At 32.1% G+C, this 20,361-nt stretch overlaps 1 protein-coding gene across 2 annotated transcripts in view; it reads right to left on the bottom strand.

Moving 5' to 3' along the window:
• Window positions 1–353: 353 nt before the first annotated feature.
• LOC129220199 (protein MEMO1-like) overlaps window positions 354–20,361 on the bottom strand; it is a 46,814-nt gene continuing 26,806 nt past the window's right edge. For both annotated transcript variants that reach the window (XM_054854564.1, XM_054854563.1), the window contains exons 3-9: window positions 18,312–18,380; window positions 18,054–18,166; window positions 13,712–13,823; window positions 12,016–12,152; window positions 6,200–6,276; window positions 3,515–3,619; window positions 354–2,614 (exon numbers count right to left, since the gene is read on the bottom strand). In XM_054854564.1, coding sequence (XP_054710539.1) covers window positions 2,477–2,614; window positions 3,515–3,619; window positions 6,200–6,276; window positions 12,016–12,152; window positions 13,712–13,823; window positions 18,054–18,166; window positions 18,312–18,380 — 751 coding nt within the window. In that variant the 3' untranslated portion in view covers window positions 354–2,476. The remainder of the gene's footprint in view (window positions 2,615–3,514; window positions 3,620–6,199; window positions 6,277–12,015; window positions 12,153–13,711; window positions 13,824–18,053; window positions 18,167–18,311; window positions 18,381–20,361) is intronic.

The raw sequence follows: 20,361 nt of genomic DNA, 5'->3' as shown, positions 1-20,361 counted from the left end.
TCTCTTAATGATATTCCCTATATAAAAATCGTGGCACAACTAAACAAGTTAGTTAGAAGAGAAGTTCCTGCTGTTATATTCCATGTAAGAATAAAGATGTGATTTTTGAATGTAGCTTTGTCCTCTTCCTACGTGGTGGATTATCACGGCACAACACTGCAACAAGATTCGTAATAAGAACCGAGCGGCGGTTCTTACATATATATATATATATATATATATATATATATATATATATATATATATATATATATATACATATATATATATATATATATATATATATATATATATATATATATATACATATATACATATATATATACACACACACACAAGCAGCCCTCATATAACCAAGTACTTGTACAACATGGTTTCAATATTACACAATACAAATTTTGCTGTAATTATTAGACAGATTCGATATTACATGGTAGAAACTTTGAATTGCATGTTATACGGTTTGATATACTGGTGATTTTAAAAAGCTGAATTTCAATTCTGTTTAATTCACTGCAGAAAAAAATAAAGTTAGAAGTAGCATTAAGCTAAATTTGGCAAACAATAAATTAAAAAATGTAGCAATAGAATAATTCTATTTTTTTATACACATATTTTTTCATTGTTGCTCAGACAAACTTGATTGCTGCAGATAATATCTTGATTTTCTTCGACAATATGTGTTTTGTTCTTTGTAAATGAAGGTGATGGGCCATTCCACCGTCACAAAACCAGGACAAAAATACGCTTCAATTTCATTAACATTTCGTCACATCTATTAGCATTTTAATGAAACAGGGCTAAGCAATTTTTTTAATCTTTACATTTAATACAAAGATACTCCCGACACAATTATTTTTTTTTAATAAACAGTTTTGTTATTGAAAATAAAAATTTACATGCGTCACGTGTGGGATATCCAAAGTCAACCTCTGGTAACTTGATTATGAATAAGCTTATATTTTTGCTCTATTAATACAGCAATGACAAAACATATTGTAGATTTTGAAAGCTAAGGTTTAGAGTTAAGGTTCATTAATTTAGAAATAATTATTTAAACCATTGAAAAAAATATGTATATTCCCATTCCATTGAAAATAGTCATTTTGTCCTGCCCGTGTCGGTTCCTATATTTCATAAAAAATAAATAATTTTTGAAGAAAGTTTTTGCTTAAGAAGTCACACATGCGTTAGTGATTTCTTAAGCAACAAAATTTTGTTCATCATCTTTTAAATTATTTTTTATGGAATTTATGAAGCGTCACATGTGGGAAAAATTACTGTTTTCCATGGAATGGCCCTGATACAGTTTTTTTTTAGAAAATAAATAGCATGTTTTTTATGTTTTATGCACAATCTTTGATTCTTCTGAGACGGGGAAAATCTTGAAACTGTCTCTCTTACCAATCTTCCTTCAAGTTTTTATATCGAGTTTCAATAAAAAAAAAAAAAAAAAAAGTAGGATAAAATTGAAGCCTGGCAGAAGATGTCGATCAAGGCAAAGGACCCCTATATTTCATGGCATTGCAACTAATTTAACCACAGGTAGCACATACGTTAATTTTAAAATATCTTTTTAATATTTGCTTCTTGCTTTTTATAGTATACTTGGTCAAGACTGATGAAAGGCTAGTGAAATATTTAGTTTTATTTGTGAAATATTAGTTTTAACAGCTATTGTTTCTCTTTTGTTTCATTTTTAATTTGACATGATTAATTTTGATTTTTTTATGAGTAAATAATAACCATGCTGCAAAAGGGAGACTGGTTACAAGTGATACCTTTTTTCTTTTTCTTTTTTTGTTGTTGTTGGAGTTTATAGCTTTCATTTGATTCAATGGAACGAAACAATTTTACATTACATATTCAAAATGGTCTTTGACCTTGTCAGAATGCTCTGCCATTTTAAAATATATGCATTAGAATAAAATATTAGAAAACCATAAGTTGGTAAATAATGGATCAATCCTCCTCTCTACAAGGAGACTTGATCTTGGGGAGGAAAAGTGTCATTATAAGTGCTTTAAATACTAGTGAAACATTTATTATTGCGGCATGGTTATTAACAATATATATATATATATAGAAGAGCGCCTATATAGGGGGGCTTGAGCCCCTTTTTGAAATTAGAACTTCCTTGCTTTTAGTACTTTTTTCTTTGCGAAAATGTAAAAACATTTCTTCTCCAGCCATTAATGAATAAGTTATTTAAAATGTCAAATTTTAATAACTCTAATCTGTCCTGAAATCAGTTTCCACAGGGGAAATATCCAGCTAAACCACAGGGAAAATATTTGAGCCGCCCCCCCCTTGCAACTTTGCATATGGGTGCCCATGTATATATATGTATATAAATACTTACAAAATATAAATCAAATATTCTTGAAACAATAAACAGGCTTTCAGAACTGTTGTGCTAATTTAGTTTTAGCATTGTTTTAGGTTGGTAGCATTTTTCTACTGCAACAAAAACTACTTAAGTAAACACAAGAGAAGCAGCAGCATAGCTCACAGACGTATCACTTTTTTTGAGGCACTTTTCAGATTGAGCATATTTTAGGAACTTAAGGGCTGGCTTAGATCCACTCTTGTCTTGCTTTAGCAAGGATACAGCCTGCAAAAACAGAAATGTCTCATTTATTTTGAAAATGAGGTGTAAAAAACAGAGCAGTAAAAATTGCTTTCATTCAAAAATCTTTAACAAATCAAATGCAAATTAAACTGGTGCACAGACTTCATAATTTTAAAACTTATGCATACAATTTAAATTACATTTTTATGCTTTAGTAAGTTTTTCAAACAACTTGAACTGATATCTTTAGTTTAGGGGTGATAGTGGATTCAAGTAAAATTTTCTGAAGACAGTGTGAAATATACATACAAAAATCATTAAAAAACACCGTTAAAAGGCTTTTTTTCCCCCCTCCTGTTTTAGAATGTGTCGCTACCCAAAATTTTCGGAAAGTACTGGCTTCAATGAGATGACATTTGCCTCCAGCTCGGTTATTCACTATTCCTGACTGAGGGGTTCTAATAGGAACAAAACCGCAGTCTCAGGATGTGATAACTGGTCAGGTATATTGCATCTAGTTCTGCCTTAGCCCTGGCTTAAGGGTATTAACTTACTGCTAAATACCCTGCTTTAGTTATACTAAATATGTCAAGCTCTTTGACAAGAAAAATATTTCACTTATTTTAATCTCTAACATGACTTAATAAAAGAAACTTGAACTACCATTTTTCACAAGTATGAGTAAGGTATTTTTTTACAATTAAAGGCAAATCATGTAGGTCATTTAAAAAATGAATATTTGAGTTCTTAAAAATAACTAAGAACATCTGAATTGTACATTAAACTTATTTTAATGGCAATGGAAACTGAATTAAACTTTCTTTCATTTGATTATCAACCATTTCAGAAAAACAAATATGCAATGGATGTAAATTATAGCTAAATCACTAAATATTTTGAAAATAAAAAGTTTTAGGAAAATTTTCAGATGAAATGACATACATTTAGTAAAATGATGATTGGACGGCGTCCACATATAGTGTTCTTGTACTTTTTCAGGTAAGCAGCAAATGCAGTAGGAGACATTTCTTCAATGATATCCATTCCCTAAAATAAAAGTTGTTTTTTATTTTAAATCGCCATTAAAAAGATTAACAAATTTTAACTTTACATATAAGATTACTCCTATTTTAGCTAACTGAAAAGTAATCCTTACTAAGATACAATAGAGTCTTGAAAATCCGAGTATCAAAAGTCAGAAGCTCTGGTTAATTCAAGGTGCTTTGTTGGCATTTTAAGCTATATATTTTATGTACATAATTAAGAGTTTAAAGTATAATTTGTTTAAACTATGAAAATATAAATTTCTTAGCTTTTCTGAAACATTCTTAATTACATACAATAAAGTAATGAAAAGGTGTTGAGAGGACGATGGCTACCACACTTGCCAAGTGACATGAAATACTCATCGAATACTAGAGATGAACTAAGTGCGGGGTAATACTTTGGAGATAATAATCTTATATAAAAATGACTTAAATTTAACATTGTGGTACCACAAAGAACAAGTAAACAGCCATTTTGGAATATCAATTAAAAAGAGAGATGCACAACTTGATGCCGTTCTCGTTTTGTATACAAAATTTTAACCTTCTACAGCAAACCGTTTTTGTGTTCTGCGAGATACATAGTACATTACATACGCACGCCTACACATTCAGACATCACAACAAAAGTTTCTGCAATCAATCCCGTGACAGTTAAAATGCATTTTTTGTCTACCTACAAATTCGCTGACATAATCACGACAAAAAAGAAGAGGTATATTTCCCTAAGGGGTAGTTAAATTGGAAATTTATTTTGAAATTTGAATGATCAATTTTTCATGCAGCCCCCCCCCCCCCTCTTTTTTTGGACAAAGAAGGGAAAAAAGGAACATTTTTATGTTGTCCAAAAAGTAAGAAGCTTCAATTACTAAGAATTTTCTGGATAATCTATCCGAGTTTTCAGTAATCCCCTCCCCCCACCCACAGCAAAATTGGTAAATTCTGGCTGTACTAGTGGCCATAATATTCATTCATTTTACAGCTTTTTCTAACTATTTGTTTACTATGCATTATATTGCTAAATGTATTTAAAGAATTGCCCACAAATAATGCTTTTATCAGGGGGAAATCAAATATCTAATGAGCGTGTTCCGTTCATTTCAGTGTGACTGCTTAATTTAGAGGCTAACACACATCTACAAAAGCTGGCATCCCTGTAATGTAATAATAGAAGAAATACCTAACAAAACTAATAAAGAGGAATTTTAATCAAGAGCCCATATTGTTTTTAGTATCGATTTCAAATTTTCACCATCATATTTCAAATTTCTATAAAAAGTTTCTTAAAGCCCCCGTATTCCAAAACCTCTTTATCTCGATTTTTTTCTTTAATGTGAAATTTGAAATATACAGATTTGACTGTATGCAATATTCCCAATGCGCGGCTCATTCAATTAAATATATTTAACAATTTGCAGAATCTATGACAAAGAAAGGCTGCATATACGTGGATTTAACAAATCAATCTCATTTCTAAAGCGAAGTGTCAAATTTCACTCAATTATCAAAAAATTGACGCAGCAGAGGGAGGCGTCTTTATATGCTTGAGGGTCACACATGGAGCAGATTTTCAATGGCACTGGGGGGGGGGGGGGGAGCAAAGTGAATTTTTGACCTTTGTTACTCAGAAAAAAGTCGTTTTGATTTTTTTTTCTTTCTTTTTCTTCCCTCTTTTTTTTTTTTTGTTTTTTTGAGGCTAACGTTTCGGGGGGGGGGGGGGGGTTGTCCCCAAATCCCCCCCCCCCTTAGCTACGCCCCTACAGGTGGTCAACTTACAAGGGTGGTCAACTTCACAGGTTTTACTGTACTTAATACTTTGTAACCAGGAAGCATTCAGCGGTTCTTCCAACGCTGATTTTCCTAAACATAAATCGCAAATTTAACAAACAAATTAAATATTTTAAAAGAGAGCAATATACATAAACTTCAACATTAATGTTAACTTTAATCAAATGTAAATGTTTTTCATTTTGCTTTTTATTATTTTTTCCCAGTCATGGCCTTGCTTCACTTTGTTTCGTTATTTCACTTATCAGTTGATTTTTAAAAATTTCATGTATGTGATTTAAGATTACATACGTGATTAAAAATTTTTTTTTTAATTGATGGTTGAAATAATGTTAATTTTGTTAATTTAACTCTTCTATTTTGAATAAATATGCATATTATCTATGTGCCAACATGCTTCATATCTCAATACTTTTATCTACGCCTAGGGGAGGATACAGAACAGATTGCCATTTTAGGAAGGGGAGGTGGGTCATGTTTGAAAAATCCACTCACTGCACTATATCATGGAAGTTCTTTTTGAGTAGTACATAATATTCTCGCGTGATATTGGCTTCAAACAGACACAGAACCTGGATATGCCATATTGTCCGACTCTTCCGTATGAGCCTCCACTGAATATAATAAGCTAGATACTTAATGGAGAACTACAATCAAATCTAACAGGAAAATTATATTGAATTTTAAAAAGGCATGTACTTTGATATTTAGTTGTTACTTGTTTAAGCATTTAGAGGAAATAAAAAAACTCATTGAAAAAATTCTTAATTTACTCATTCATTTAAGAACTTACCATTTTGTCCAGCTTTTTAATGGACTGGTGTATTTGTCCCCATGTCTCATCATAAAATTGATAGCCAAAACTAGAACCTAGACATGAAAAAACACTCACTTATTACATAAAATACACAGCCAGCTCAGTTATTCCATCCGAGGACTGGAAAACATGAGCTGGCAGTGTATTTTGTGTATTTCTGCCTTATCCCTGGCTTATGGCGGTAACTTACTACAAAACTCACTTATTAGTACAAATAAATGACAAGATGTATTATTGTAAAATGATTTAATAGCAATAATATTTATCATATAGTAAAAGTCAGTGGTGTTCAACCTACGGCCTGAGTGCTATACAGCAGAGGTGCTCATTCTCCCTAACAGCAAGGGTACATCTCCCCCCTCCCCCAATATATTGTAAAGATCCCCCACAAGCAAGAGCCCTCGAAAAAGAAAAACATACCACATAAACAACCCCCCTAAAAATTTCAATGGCAGTCTGTGCCATGACCTTCTCTTCCCCATAGGTGGGCACTCTTGTATACGGTGCTTAGGCAGTTGCTACGATATTGCCATTGGTTCAATGTTACAAATCGTAAAATGTTCAGGTAACTTCCAAAACAACTGATCATCTTCATGCAGTATCAAGAATGATTGATGCAAATTTAGCCCCAGATAATAGAAAACAGGTTTCTAAAAAACTGATTAAACTGCATAATACAAAACATCCCGGAAAACTAGATACTTGATAACCCAACCGAATTTAGAAAACCCTAAAGTAACATTAGCTCCTGTCTCACAAATAAGACATAAGTTCCTATACTATTTTCTGTAATAAGTTTCCACACAAGATCAATCCTTAAAAATTTTAATTTAAATGAAAATAATACAGAAAAATATTGGTTTGTCCTTTGAAGACTATTGTTAAATACCTTGAAACAGTAATTTTAATTTCTATTAAGGATGCAAAAGATTTTGCATTTGAATACATAGGAGCTGCTGTAAATGAAATAGAAGAAAAATAAAAAAAATTGAAAAATGATAACCATTTTTAGAAATATTTAAGCGCCAAGGCTGACAGCAGGATGTAAAATCCAAGTCACCTCACTACAATTTCTAGTTGCAAAATATAACTAATGACCGCTTATTTCAAGCCCTAAGTTCAAAAAGCTTTGAAAACATTTGACAGTAGAAATCTAAAAATGATAGTGGTCGCAATATAGATGCACGAGCATATTTATTTTTCTTAGGACAAAACATTAGAACTGGTTTAAAATGTAAATTTCTACAGAAACTTCATTTTTGCTCAATTTAGCAGCTAAACTTTACTGGACAAGTCAGTAAAAACTAAGCTATGTCATACTTCATATTTAGAGTAATTAACAATAAAAAACGAAACACTTTCAAGCACTCTCACACACACTTACACACAGAAGAATAATTTTGAAAAAAAGAAAACATCTTTCAAACTCAGGTACTTAAATTTCAGCATTTTTACGTTTTCACTTAAGCCATAAAAATAAATATTTGTTCAGGTATTTTCCTTTATTTATCATTTTTTAACCTTTCATGATTATAAAAGTTTTGAAAATTTTTGGTACGTTATTTGATTTACAGCAGAGAAAGCATTAAGTCTACAGCGTTAGACAGAGGCGTAGCTAGACTCGACTTTCGGGGGGGGGGGGGGGGAAGGAGTTACTTCTTTTATATATATATGTGTGTGTGTGTGTACATTTTTTTAGCATTAAAAAAAATAAGAGGGAGGTGAATCTTACATACTTTGGAATGGAGTGCCCGAATTCCAATACTTGTGTCAAACAAAACAAAAGCAAAGATATTTTTTTTAATGTTATGGAAAATTCAACTTTTTTTTCTTTTCCCTCCATTTAATTTAAAGTGAAATTTTCCAGCAACGGTCTTGTCAAAACCAGTCTATCCAAATCAGGGGGAAAATCAAATATCTGATGAGCGTGTTCTGTTCATTTCAGTGTGACTGCTTAATTTAGAGGCTAACACACATCTACAAAAGCTGGCAACCCTGAAAACTAATAGATACTTCCATTTCCGCCTGTAAACTGGATGTTTAACTTTCAATCTCATCCGTGGTCAGACTATAAAGACTATTTTTACTAACTTGGTTTGCACTAAAAGTATGAAATAAAATAAAAAAAGACTTCTTGAATTATAACCCGCAAAAAATGAAATTGCTTTTCATATCGTTATATTTATATGTTGCTTTTTATGTATTTACATTTAGGCTAATTCTAAAGCAGCTAATAAAATTTGAATGAAAAAAGTTAGGGAAGAAATATAGGCGGTAGAAAGTTATTCGCTCAAATGCATACCATCTGTTCTCCTCTCAAGTCTTTATTTTTAATTTTATTAGCTACTTTAGAATTTACATAAATATCTATTTGGGAGAGCAACAGCAATTTTCGTGTATTATAAACAGAAGTCTTTTTTATTTTCTACTTTTTAATGCGAACCAAGCTAATAGAAATAATCTAGATTCATTTCGTTTTTAAAGATTTTATTCATGTAATGCTATGCAGTTTTTCTTTTGAATTAAAATAAAATTACCTTCAGAAGGGTCCGATAGGACTAATGCTGCTTTGCAGACTGTACTTCGTTTTCTTCAGATAACGTTAACTTTCTCTTTTTAGAGCAATCCTTTTCCTCATTTTAATTTTTTTCTTTGGGTTTAAAAAAGCTTGTTATCGGTTTTGCCCGCTTCATTATGCAACAACTTTCACTTAGAATGTACTATTTTAACCAGACTGTATGTTTCCAAAAGAATATGCAGTAAATACTGGCTGAAAAATCAATGTGATTGCAATGGATACTCTAGTTAGCAAAGGTCGTTTTGACTATGACCTATGACACACACGAGACCAGACAAACAAAAACCTCTATTGCTTCGATTTCCGGTTATGCTATCATTTTTGAATTCGAAGCCCAATGATCTTTAAAGCAGCAAACAAAAACATTTTCTTCAACTCAGAAACAGAGGAATTGTCTTCAAGAGCTGAGGAGGCATGGAAAAAAGGGAGAAATGCATTCCATGAATAGGCTTTCCAGGAAGATTAACCAAAGGACAGTCGTTTCGCGACTTTCTTGGCAGAAGAGTAAAGGGGTGAAATTCACAGGTTTGACATGTAAAAAAATGAACATTTCAAGTTTATGGTTAAAGGTCATTCAAGTTAAAAGCCATTTCGCTCTGTTATCTGGATTAGTACTGTTCTTTGGTTGCTCTCTTTCTTAAAATTGTGATTCCTTAGAAAACCGAAATGATTGGAGTGAAAAGAAAGTATAAGTTTTTTTCAAGTGATGAAAAAAGGAAAATCGTAGAATACTGGCCAAGTTAGATTTGCAACAATTGCTAACCTCAAGAGGATAAATAATGAATCAAAAAAAAAAAAAAAAATCAGGGACCAAAAAGCAATAAAAGACTTTCTTGAAAAAGATATGCTTAAAGTTTCTTTTACTGTCAAAATGATTCCTTAAACTCGCAATAAAGCACTTAATAATGTAATAATAGAATAAGTACCTAACAAAACTAATAAAGAGGAATTTTAATCAAGAGCCCATATTGTCTTTAGTATCTATTTCAAATTTTCACCATCATACTTCAAACTTCTATAAAAAGTTTCTTAAAGCCCCCGTATCTCAAAATCTCTTTATCTCAATTTTTTTTCTTTAATGTGAAATTCGATATATATAGATTCGACTGTATGCAATATTCCCACTGCGCGGCTCATAAAATTAAACATATTTAACAATTTGCAGAATCTATGACAAAGAAAGGCTGCATATACGGGGATTTAATAAATTAATCTCATTTCTAAAGCGAAGTGTCAAATTTCACTTAATTATCAAAAAATTGTCGCAGCAGAGGGAGGCGTCTTTATGCTTGAGGGTCACACATGGAGCAGATTTTCAATGGCATTGGGGGGGGGGGGGGAGCGAAGTGAATTTTTGACCTTTGTTACTCAGAAAAAAGTAGTTTTGATTTTTTTTCTTTTTCTTCTTTTTTTTTTCTTTCTTTTCTCTCTTCTTTTTCCCTTTTTTTTGAGACTAACGTTTCGGGGGAGGTTTTGTCCCCAAACCCCCCCCCTAGCTACGCCCCTGGCGTTAGAAATTACTGCTGGTCCACTGGTCCCAGACTAGTGAATCCTGCCTCGGACCACCATAAAAAAATTATCAGTGGTTCATGGGACCACCAACTGCTATCTATTTTTGATCACACTCTGCTAGAAAAAATCTAAAAGCATTAGCCTAGCCAAATATTTATTAGTCAAACCGTTGGTTGACTTCTTTTACAGTTAATTTTATTTTCAAAAGTTTTATCTAATTTTAAATCGCACATATACATTTTACTCACACTTGGAGAGAAAAACAACGTCCCCAAAAAAATTAAAAATAGTCAAAGTTCACAAATTTTTGGTAGCCTATCATAAGTGTTTAATGAAATTGGTTTTCAGACTGTATACTTGGCTATTTGAGATTAGATTAAAATGTTTATTGCCAAACTTTTGCCAATTAAAAATTTTAAATTTTGAAACATTCAAGTATATTAAAAAATCCTCATCAGAAGAAAAATGTTTTATAATTGTTGGCTATCTGTTTTGCATTGTTATATTTTATACCATTTTGAACTGTATTCGCAATACAGTAATTTTGCAGTTAAGTGTTTTATCAATGAGCTAAAACTTAATAAATGTAATCATCATAAAGTGTAAGTAATTGTTTGATACAAACATATTTAGTGTTTAATTTAAAGCGGACTAGTGATGTTGTTTGACGACCAGTGCATGTTCACGTTGACTGGTCCGAGGGACCAGTGGGATTTTCTACTGATTTCTAGCGCTGGTCTATATCCAAAATGTTCCATTAATTATCCTAATTAATGTTCTAATTCTCATACATGAGTTAACTTATTATCAATTTCTTAGCATTTGATTTGAAGTGTAAGGGGAACATAACAGCATAAGAATTTAATTTTAAGACTCTTGCAATTTCTAAGCTCAGAGGGATCCTTTGAACAATAAATGCTAGGATAACTTTAAAATTCAAAGCAACTTAAAATCTTTTGGAATCTATTAATAGGAAATTTGATACTTTTCTTTCGTTTTGTAGAAAAACAGTAATAAACAAGATCATTCGATCAAAACAAAACACTAATTTCATTTAATGCAATCTTAAGTTCATTTTTAAAGACTATAAAATAAGTTATTTACTTTCTTTATAAGATTTTACTCCCATTAACAAAAGAATTTTGTAAAATTGAAGCCCTGCGAGTTTGAAAATACATTTTCTATGATAAAAATTACTAAACAAACTGGTAGCTAATTTGTTTGGCACTCTTGGCTTCCTTAAGAGGTTTTCCACTTCCAGCTCAGTCACTTCCTAAGCCAGGCTGATGAGTGCTAATAAGCATGAAAATGCAGTCCTCAGCTGGAATGACTGAGTTGGCGATGTATTTCTTGTATTTCTGCCTTAACCCTGGCTATAGGGGGTAACTTACTGAAAATACCATGCCTTGCCTTCAATCTTCGAGTTGAACTGAACCATTACTTCGGTCACTCGTCTGGCCAGTGCTAACTCTATATTAGCTACCAGTTTGTTTGGCACTCTTGGCTTCCTTAAGAGGTTTTCCACCTCCAGCTCATTCACTTCCTAAGCCGGGCTGATGAGTGCCAATAAGCATGAAACTGCAGTCCTCTGCTGGAATGACTGAGCTGGGGGTATATTTCTTGTAGAAATTATATTACATAGAAAATTTGTTTGAAGATGCAAAAAAAAAAAGTTTCAAAAGTAATGCTTGAGTTTTCTTACCCCAATGACAAAAATCAGATGAAATGACGAAAAGGTTGCATGGATCGGCTAAATACTTGCTAAAAATTTCTCCATAGGCACTTTCTTGTTTAGTAGATAATGATCCAACCATTACAGGAACAATGGCAAAATCACAGCTATAAAAGACAAATCCACTGTAAGTCAACAATAAAAGCATTCACAAAGAAAACATTCATGAGCTCCCATCTTTGGCATTGAAAGAAAATTTTATTGCAACATGGGCATATCCAGAGTGGGGCAAGAGAGAGCAACTGCCCTCTCTTCCAAAATAAAAAAATATTCAAAATAAAATCAAAAAATAAATAATTGGAAAAAAAAACTAATTTGAACTTTGACATCTTGAATTCAAATTATGTTTTTCCCTACCACCAGTGTGTGTGTATGTAGGCGTGCGTGTTTAGGTGTGTGGGGGGGGATATGTTTGTTTGTGTGAGGGGGTACCTGTAAGCGTGAAAGCATGTGTGTGTGTGGGTAGTTGTGTGTTTGTGTGGAGGGTATGTTTATGTGTGGGTAGTTGTGTGTATGTGTAGGTGTTTGTGTGTATGTGTTTGTTAGTGTGCATGTATGTGTGTGCATATGTGTGTAGGTATGCATGTGTGTGTAGGTATGCATGTGTGTGTAGACAAGTGAGGCAACCTGGAGACTGTTTTCGCTATAGGAGCAGCATTGTGAGGCGGCCGGCCAACGGTGGTGCTGCAGAGGGAGGCAGGGGGAAATAAAATAATAAGACATCAAAACAGTCAAGTGAGATCAATAAGCAATCGTGATTGCTCAAAAAAACTTTAAATTAGTGGTTGCTCCAATTTCTAAATTTATCAATGAGTTCAATTGTAGCAAATTTGTCATTGAGTTGGAAAGTGTATACATCTTCCCTCGAAGCCTGTTGAAAAGGAAAAAAGTTATTAATGGTTAGTTGGGTTAATATTGCTATCATTTTCAATTACATTGCTTCCAAAATCTTGAGAGAGATGAGGAGGTGCACTAGACCAGTCTTCTAATCGCTCAAACGGTGAGCAATTCCAAGATTCGGGGATTTGAAGACTTGAAAAATCAGGGCCCAGGGGGCCCCAAACTTTGATTTTTGAGTTACTTTAACTGTCTGATGATTTTGAACATCTTATCACACCCTAGCACGCAATGTTTTGAAAGCATTTTACATACATTTTTCTGATGCTAAATGTTTGTTGTGCAAACGATCCAAGGTGCAGGATGGTAGCTAGGGATTGATAGAAGGTAGGGGGCACTTGATTTACATGGCAAGTTACTCGAAAAAAAAAATTTCATGGGGAAGAATTTTATGCATTTCACTCATGAGGCAGGACCATCAGAGAGTTAATTTTGGCGAACTTTAATTTTGGAGGGTTGAAACTCACAATTTGCCGAATAGAGTTCCAATTTTTTGCTGAATGTGGAAAAGTTTGGGAGGTCAAAGTGACTTCTCAGGACCATCCATTGGGGCTCCCCTAGGCTCCCCCCCCCCCTTCTTCCATGTTGAGCTGTACACACTCCAGCATTGCAATAACAAACACATAGCTACAATTTAATTTGCAGGTTTGTGCTTAATAATGTTGTTACTACAGTACACATTTACTGTGCAAATTTAAACCAATTCCTAACACATTATGCATTTGTTTAATGTATTAGCTTTACTGAAAAAAGAAAAAAAAGTACTAACTTTTCCATAACTTTTGCAATATATGGCAGATGCATTTCAATACTATGTTCTTTTTCATCTGCTGTAAGGCTCACTTTATCAAACTGTTGAGTAGATTCAAGCTCTTTGTAAACTATAATAAAAGTATGCTTATAAAAAGATGTAAACATTGTGCTACTGATTACATAACAGATTTGGAAGAAAAAAAAAATGTAACCGTTCCAGTTCATACATTAACAAAGCTTAAAACTATTAACATGTCTGCCAGCATTTCATAGCTTTTTCCACAAGCAACATAAAAAATATACCAGTAATTTACAGAAGCATTTCAAGAATATTTAATAACATTAATGGTTTTCTTAACAAACTATGCTACATTCAGTTTTTAGGTTTCTTTTTCTTTTTTAAATAAAATATTTCAATATTTTATTTGCTTTTTGTGAGCAAATTTTTCATATTATTCATAATAATTAGTAATCATTTAATCCAAGGCTTTTTATTCTTCATGAAAATTCTATAACCCTATACCCCAGTATAAAGTTAGGGCATAGACAAAGTATTGACATATGAAGCATATTGCAATATTAAAAATTCACATATTTATTCAAACCAGTAAAATTAAATTAATTAAAATAACATTACTTCAACCGATTTTTGTTTAAAAAAAAACTTAAAGAATCTACATGATTTTGTTTTAAATCAAACGATAAGCAGTGGTGTTCCTACAGGGTACACTCCATATACGGCGTATACTCTCAAACATTTTTCAGACATATAGCGTATACCCTCAAGCTTCAAAAATGTTTATATTTTGACATATTATATAAATGAACATGTACACATGTTGTGAGTGGTGGATTACTGGGAGTAAACCCTCAGAAAAAATGATGGGAACATCACTGACAATAAGTGAAATAATGAAATAAAGTGAAGGATTATTTAGGGTAGTAGGAAATACAACAAGCAAGAAATAGTTTGATCTGACAATCCAGAAATACTCATGTTTTTGCATAACAATTTTATGACATCCATTTAATTCTTCATAATAGTAATTTATGAACATCAGCTGTGAAGATTAATTTCAATATTTCATTCAATTTTATGCAAATTTTGTTTTGTTCATCTTTATTTTAGGCAGTGCACTTTCATGCTACATGTTATAATTATGTTGCAGAAAATTATACTCATTTAGTGATAATAAATTAATTCATCTTGGTTTTTGATTAAAGTATACTTAAAAACTTAGTAATTATTGAAAATCATTTTAAAAATATTTTTTCAGCCAATTATTAACAAAAATTTGACCAATTATGAATAATCGGCAAAGCATCTAATTATTGCCGATCACTCATTACTGCCAATTGATCAGCACATCCCTAACCTCCACCTCTACCTACACCAAATGTGCCAGTAAGTGAAACCACATGGCCACCGTGGTCATGTGTGGGTTCACTTGCTGACACATTACAGTAGGGTTATAAACAACTGAAATATAGTAGTTGGATTGGAAGCAGCTGAACTGTTACTTACAAATACGGTAAGCTTCCAGCTTTTTACTTTCTGGGAGGTCAATGTCCATAGGGGAAGTCATAAGTGTAACATTCAGGTACAAATAGGGGACTGGGGCATTTTTTTTCTTAATATGAGGCAGTGAAAAGCAAAGGGATGCAAGTGTCAAAATCAAAAATTTGGAGAAAAGCAGTAAAAATGGTAAGTGAACCTCTCCTCTGTTTTGGTGTAGGAGATAGTACTAGTAGCATTGATAGGTGCTGCTCAGAGTTGCTTTTTTTTCAAAAAAAAAAAAAAAAACAGGGGTTTTTCTTTGGTATAAACCAGGTTTTTTGGTTTAAACCGGGTTTATTTGGTTTAAACACTATTCGCAAGAAATACAAATTTATTTTAGGAAAATCCTGAAGATTTTATCAATTAATTGTTAAGGAATGTTTAATATTCATATTTGTATCTAATTTTTTCATAATTAATTAAATAATTAAGAGTAAAATCTTATAGTTTCATTTCCTCATACTTACGAGATTTCTATAGGAGAATATTGTTTGAAAATCCTTATTATAAAAAATACAATACATAAATGGGCCTTGGTATAAATAATCAAAAAAATAATTTACTATGATATTATTAATAGAGATTCAGAGATATATGATAGAGAATTCAGATATTATTAATTAGAGATAACAAAGAATAAATTCTTGTAAATTAATTTCCTCATAATCATAGCTACTTACGATAAATAAAAAAATAAATAAAAGTAAAATTAAAATCACATATTTTAAAACATGGAAAGTATTTTGCAGTATCTACAAATGAATCACAAGTCTGAAGTACATTACAAAACTTTAAAAATCAAAAGATCAACACATATTTTGATTAAAGATTTAAAAAAAAATTATAAATCATGTAATTTTTTTACCTAATGTATCAGTGACAACAATTATAGAAACAGGACAAGTAAGTTTTAAGAAAATCAATATGTTTTTCATTGTTGACATTATTTCCCTTGGTTTAATGCATTTAGGAATACATTTTTTTTATCAAAGAAAAAAAAAATAAGAGCCTCAGTATGAAAATACTCTTTTAACATATTTTAATGATGAAGACTCAAAAAAATTAATGTTTGTTGATTCTTCCACCATTTATACATGAGACTTCTTTTATAATCTTGGGATAAAAAAAGTTTCTTGAAAGGTGAAAATTTGACTGTTTTTTGTAAGAGCACAGAGTTACATGAATATTTTGTTTTCATAATTTTATATATTTTCTTTTCTTGCTCTGAATGCATCATTTATCGGGGATACAAAAGGTGAGCAAGTATAAGCACAATTTTATGCCTACTCAGAGTGTTCTCGGACTTCTTTAGTTATTTTGTTCTCTTGTCATTTAAATATTATAGCCTTAACATTTATATACACTATGCATCTCTTCAATGGTAGATGATTTTTCTTAATAAATCTCAAGTAATCAAGCAAATTAGGTAGTAAATGAAGTTTCGGTTGAAATATGCTTTTTGGACTATTTTGAAATGCAAAAGACTGAAAAATTATGATAAATAAATAAAAAAGGGCTACTTAGATTTTTTCTCCATGTAATTTTAGAAAAACTTAGTTGGCCTGCCTTGTATATTTATGCATTTAATAAAAGAGCTGCATTGATTTGAAAAAAAAAACTATTTAGCAAACTTGCATTACCTTAAAAAATGCAAGTTTATAAATTTATTAAATCAGTAATTCATCGATAAAACTGTGCTAGTTACTTTGCATTAATTAAATTTTACTCTTTGCAATAATACGTAAAATTTAAGAAAACATTTGAGGGAAAACAATGAAGTTTTTCCAAAAAAAAAGAAAACAATTTTGAAAAACACCATATGGTTTTTTTTTAACTACTTGGTTTAAACTGTGATTTAAACCAAACAACCCTGGTGCTACTTAGGTGGGTCAAAAATATGTGTAAAAAAAAAGTTTCAGCTAGATAACACACACACACAGGACCCCCCTCAATTTTTTTAGACTTGTGGATAGTAATACACTGGAAGAATTTTCTTCATATTTCAACTGAAAGAGTTAAAAAAAACATTGAAAGGAAGAAACAATGCTACATATCATAATATACACCAGTAATACGCATATGCATTGCAATAAAATAATTATTTACAAAAAAACAGCTGGGGAAATTAAATGTTTCTAAATTTGTTGCATTTTCTATGCTACGGCTAATGTTAAATTAAGAGGTCATTGAGCACTCTCTTAAAATTTGAGTAAGAAGCTTAAACTTTCACAGCATATTACTATTAGCAAGTCTAAAAACAAAAGGATGTCCTGGACTCTAGCTAAAAAAAAATTTTTGGAACTACCCTAGTGCTGCTATATACAGCATGATTTAGAAAAACTCTTCAATGAAAGCCTACCTAGGACTGGAACTTCAAACCTGTTTTACTCAAAACTTGAAAATGTTCCACTACATCGCATCCCTTTGCTTCTCATTGCCTCATATGCTATTAAAACCCAGCTTCAGGCTATCATAGCTTTGGTCACTTAAGAAAGGGGAAAAGTGTCTCGAACTCTACGATCTGTGCTTGCAATATTGTGAGTATTTTTGGGATTTATTAACTAACCAGGATTAACCTCGTTTAAGTTCCACACCTGTTGCTGGGTGTATTTTTTGTATTTGTGTATTTATAAATGAGACAAGAGAATCAACACATATGAGGCACTCATAACGCTACAAGGGGGGACATTTATCGCTTCTAAACACTCAGCAACATATTTTATGGATAGAAGGAAACTGTGTGTTTTGAAGAAAATGAACATGAAAAGTTTCACTCTAACTTAATATGAAAATTACATACTGGACTGATCAAGCTGAAGATCACCAAGGGGTGTGCGATAAAGTTGAGCAGGTGATAAGGCACATCCATTTATATGAGCATGATGGGAAGGTCCAAGAATAAATACTCGCTTGCTAGGAAAGAAAATGTTTATGCTTTTAAAAATATCTACATCACATTCATAAATTCTTAAGTGCAATCCTTAATTGTAAGGAAAAAAAAGATAGTTGAATAAATAAATAGTAATATTTACCAGATTTTAACTGGAAATAAGCTTACATTTGAGTAGGATCAACTTGCTTATATGCATATGCTGCACAAGCCCCACTATATCTGTATCCAGCATGCCTATGAACAACAATGTTGTAATTAATATAAATTTAAAAGCAGATATTCTTAAATTATTAGTGAGGTTAACATATTGATTTTTAATTTCTCTTTCTCTTTTTTATTTTTCAATTTTATGTGTATTGTTTACTTTTTACCATCCACTACTAATTTTATCATAAGTATTATTAGTGAATGTAACAAAAATAAAAACAAATTACAATTTTTTTAATCATATAATTTTTGAAATTTACAAATTCAAACAAGAAATTTCAAATCAAAGTGTAGGATTCTCAAGCTAAAATCCTCCAAGATAATCACAATTTTAAATTTTTATTCAGGACTAAATCTAAAATATTATTAGTAGAGAATCTTACTCAAAACACAACTTTGAAAATGTGCAAATTAACAATTAACAAGACATTTGCAATCAGTAGTTATATTGTCCTTTTCAATGTTGTGTTTTCCTACTAATACTTTGTTTTACAAAAATGTTATTTTCATTCATTTCATACAATAAAATTATTTTTAAAGAGGAATTCAAATTATACTTTATTTTATATCATACAAATACTACAAATAAAATCATTTCTTTAGATCTTCCTTAAGCTTTCTTAAACCTTTTAACAAAATTTTGTTTTGCAAATGTGTAAAATCAGCCTTAAGACCGCACTAAAAGATCTTCAAGGCATTTTAAAGCCTTAATTGCAGTAGGTTGAGTAATATGTTACGCTGTTACTATCACTATAGTGCCTAAAAAGAGTAGTGTGAAGATCCCCACTGTTTTCCCCGCGATTCTTAAAGACGAACTTTCAGCAATCCACTAGAGGGCAGTGCGGTTAGGGAGCATGCTACTTCAGACAGAGTTTACATTTGTTGATGCAGGATTTAGTTACTTAATTTGGTTATGCGTTAATGTTGTTTTTCCGAATTTCGTAAAAAAATTATGAAAGAGAGAGATTTTAATGGATACATCAAAGTCTATTATTAAGAGAAAAAAAGGTACTTCTTGTTTTATACCAGTGTGCAAAAAGTGCTTATGGATCAGGCAAAGAAAACGTTTTGCTTTTCAAAGTTTCCAAAGATGAGGAGAAACTTAAGAAATGGAGCTCTTTAATTTCTTCTAAAAATTTTAATGGTGTAGTCTGCGCCTTAAGCCCCCCCCCCCCCTCCTTGGCACCCCTGCGCAGCTAAGGGTAAATTGCTCGAACTGCTGGTTTATCGAGATGACCGATAGCTTTTTTTATTGCAGATCTAAATATGCAGATTTAGCTTTGGTGTGTTCCCCTCCCACCCCTAAGAACGACAGAGCACTCCCATTCCCCCCTCCCAAATTTTACCAAACCCCCATCACACCTAAAAAATTCCCCAATGACATTTATACAGTTTTTAAACACCTCTAAAAGATTCGATGGTTTACTATGCACTCCCCACCTTGGCACCCCTGTTTTAGCTTTAGCTGCAGTTATTAAAATTAAGTACTGGAACATTTACTTTCCAAGATGGTCGATAGATTTTGAAAATTGTAGATGGTTTCGCTATGAGTGCCCCCTCTTCCTCTGGAGTAAACGCGCAACCCATCCTCATCGCTCAAATTTTACGAAGCACCTATCCCTCAGAAATGTAATTTTCTTAGAGCACTGAATGGCATAAACAGAGCCATACCCCTCCCCCCCCTTTCCCACTTTAGTAAAATAATTAGAATTAAATTGCTGAAATATTTACTTACCGAGATAGCCGACTAATTTTCTACATAACGGAAACAAATATGCTGATAGTTACTCTACTCCATGAATGTTTCCCAAGAGTGATGGCGCAAAGTCCTCCCCCCATTTTATTCGGCGTCCCTCCTCCCAGTAGTGTTTTTTCCTGATAATTAGACTAAAATCATGTTGAAACATCTTCTATAAAAATTTCAATAGTGTAGTCTCCACCATGAGCCATCCCCCTCCCCCCCCCCCAACAGTCTGGGGTCGGCACTCATGCTTTAGCTATAATTTTT

This window comes from Uloborus diversus, chromosome 4 (assembly GCF_026930045.1).
Source record: "Uloborus diversus isolate 005 chromosome 4, Udiv.v.3.1, whole genome shotgun sequence".
Classification (NCBI taxonomy): Eukaryota; Metazoa; Arthropoda; class Arachnida; order Araneae; family Uloboridae; genus Uloborus; species Uloborus diversus.
The sequence above is the reverse complement of the archived record's forward strand: the minus strand, read 5'-3'. Positions and strand labels throughout refer to the sequence as shown.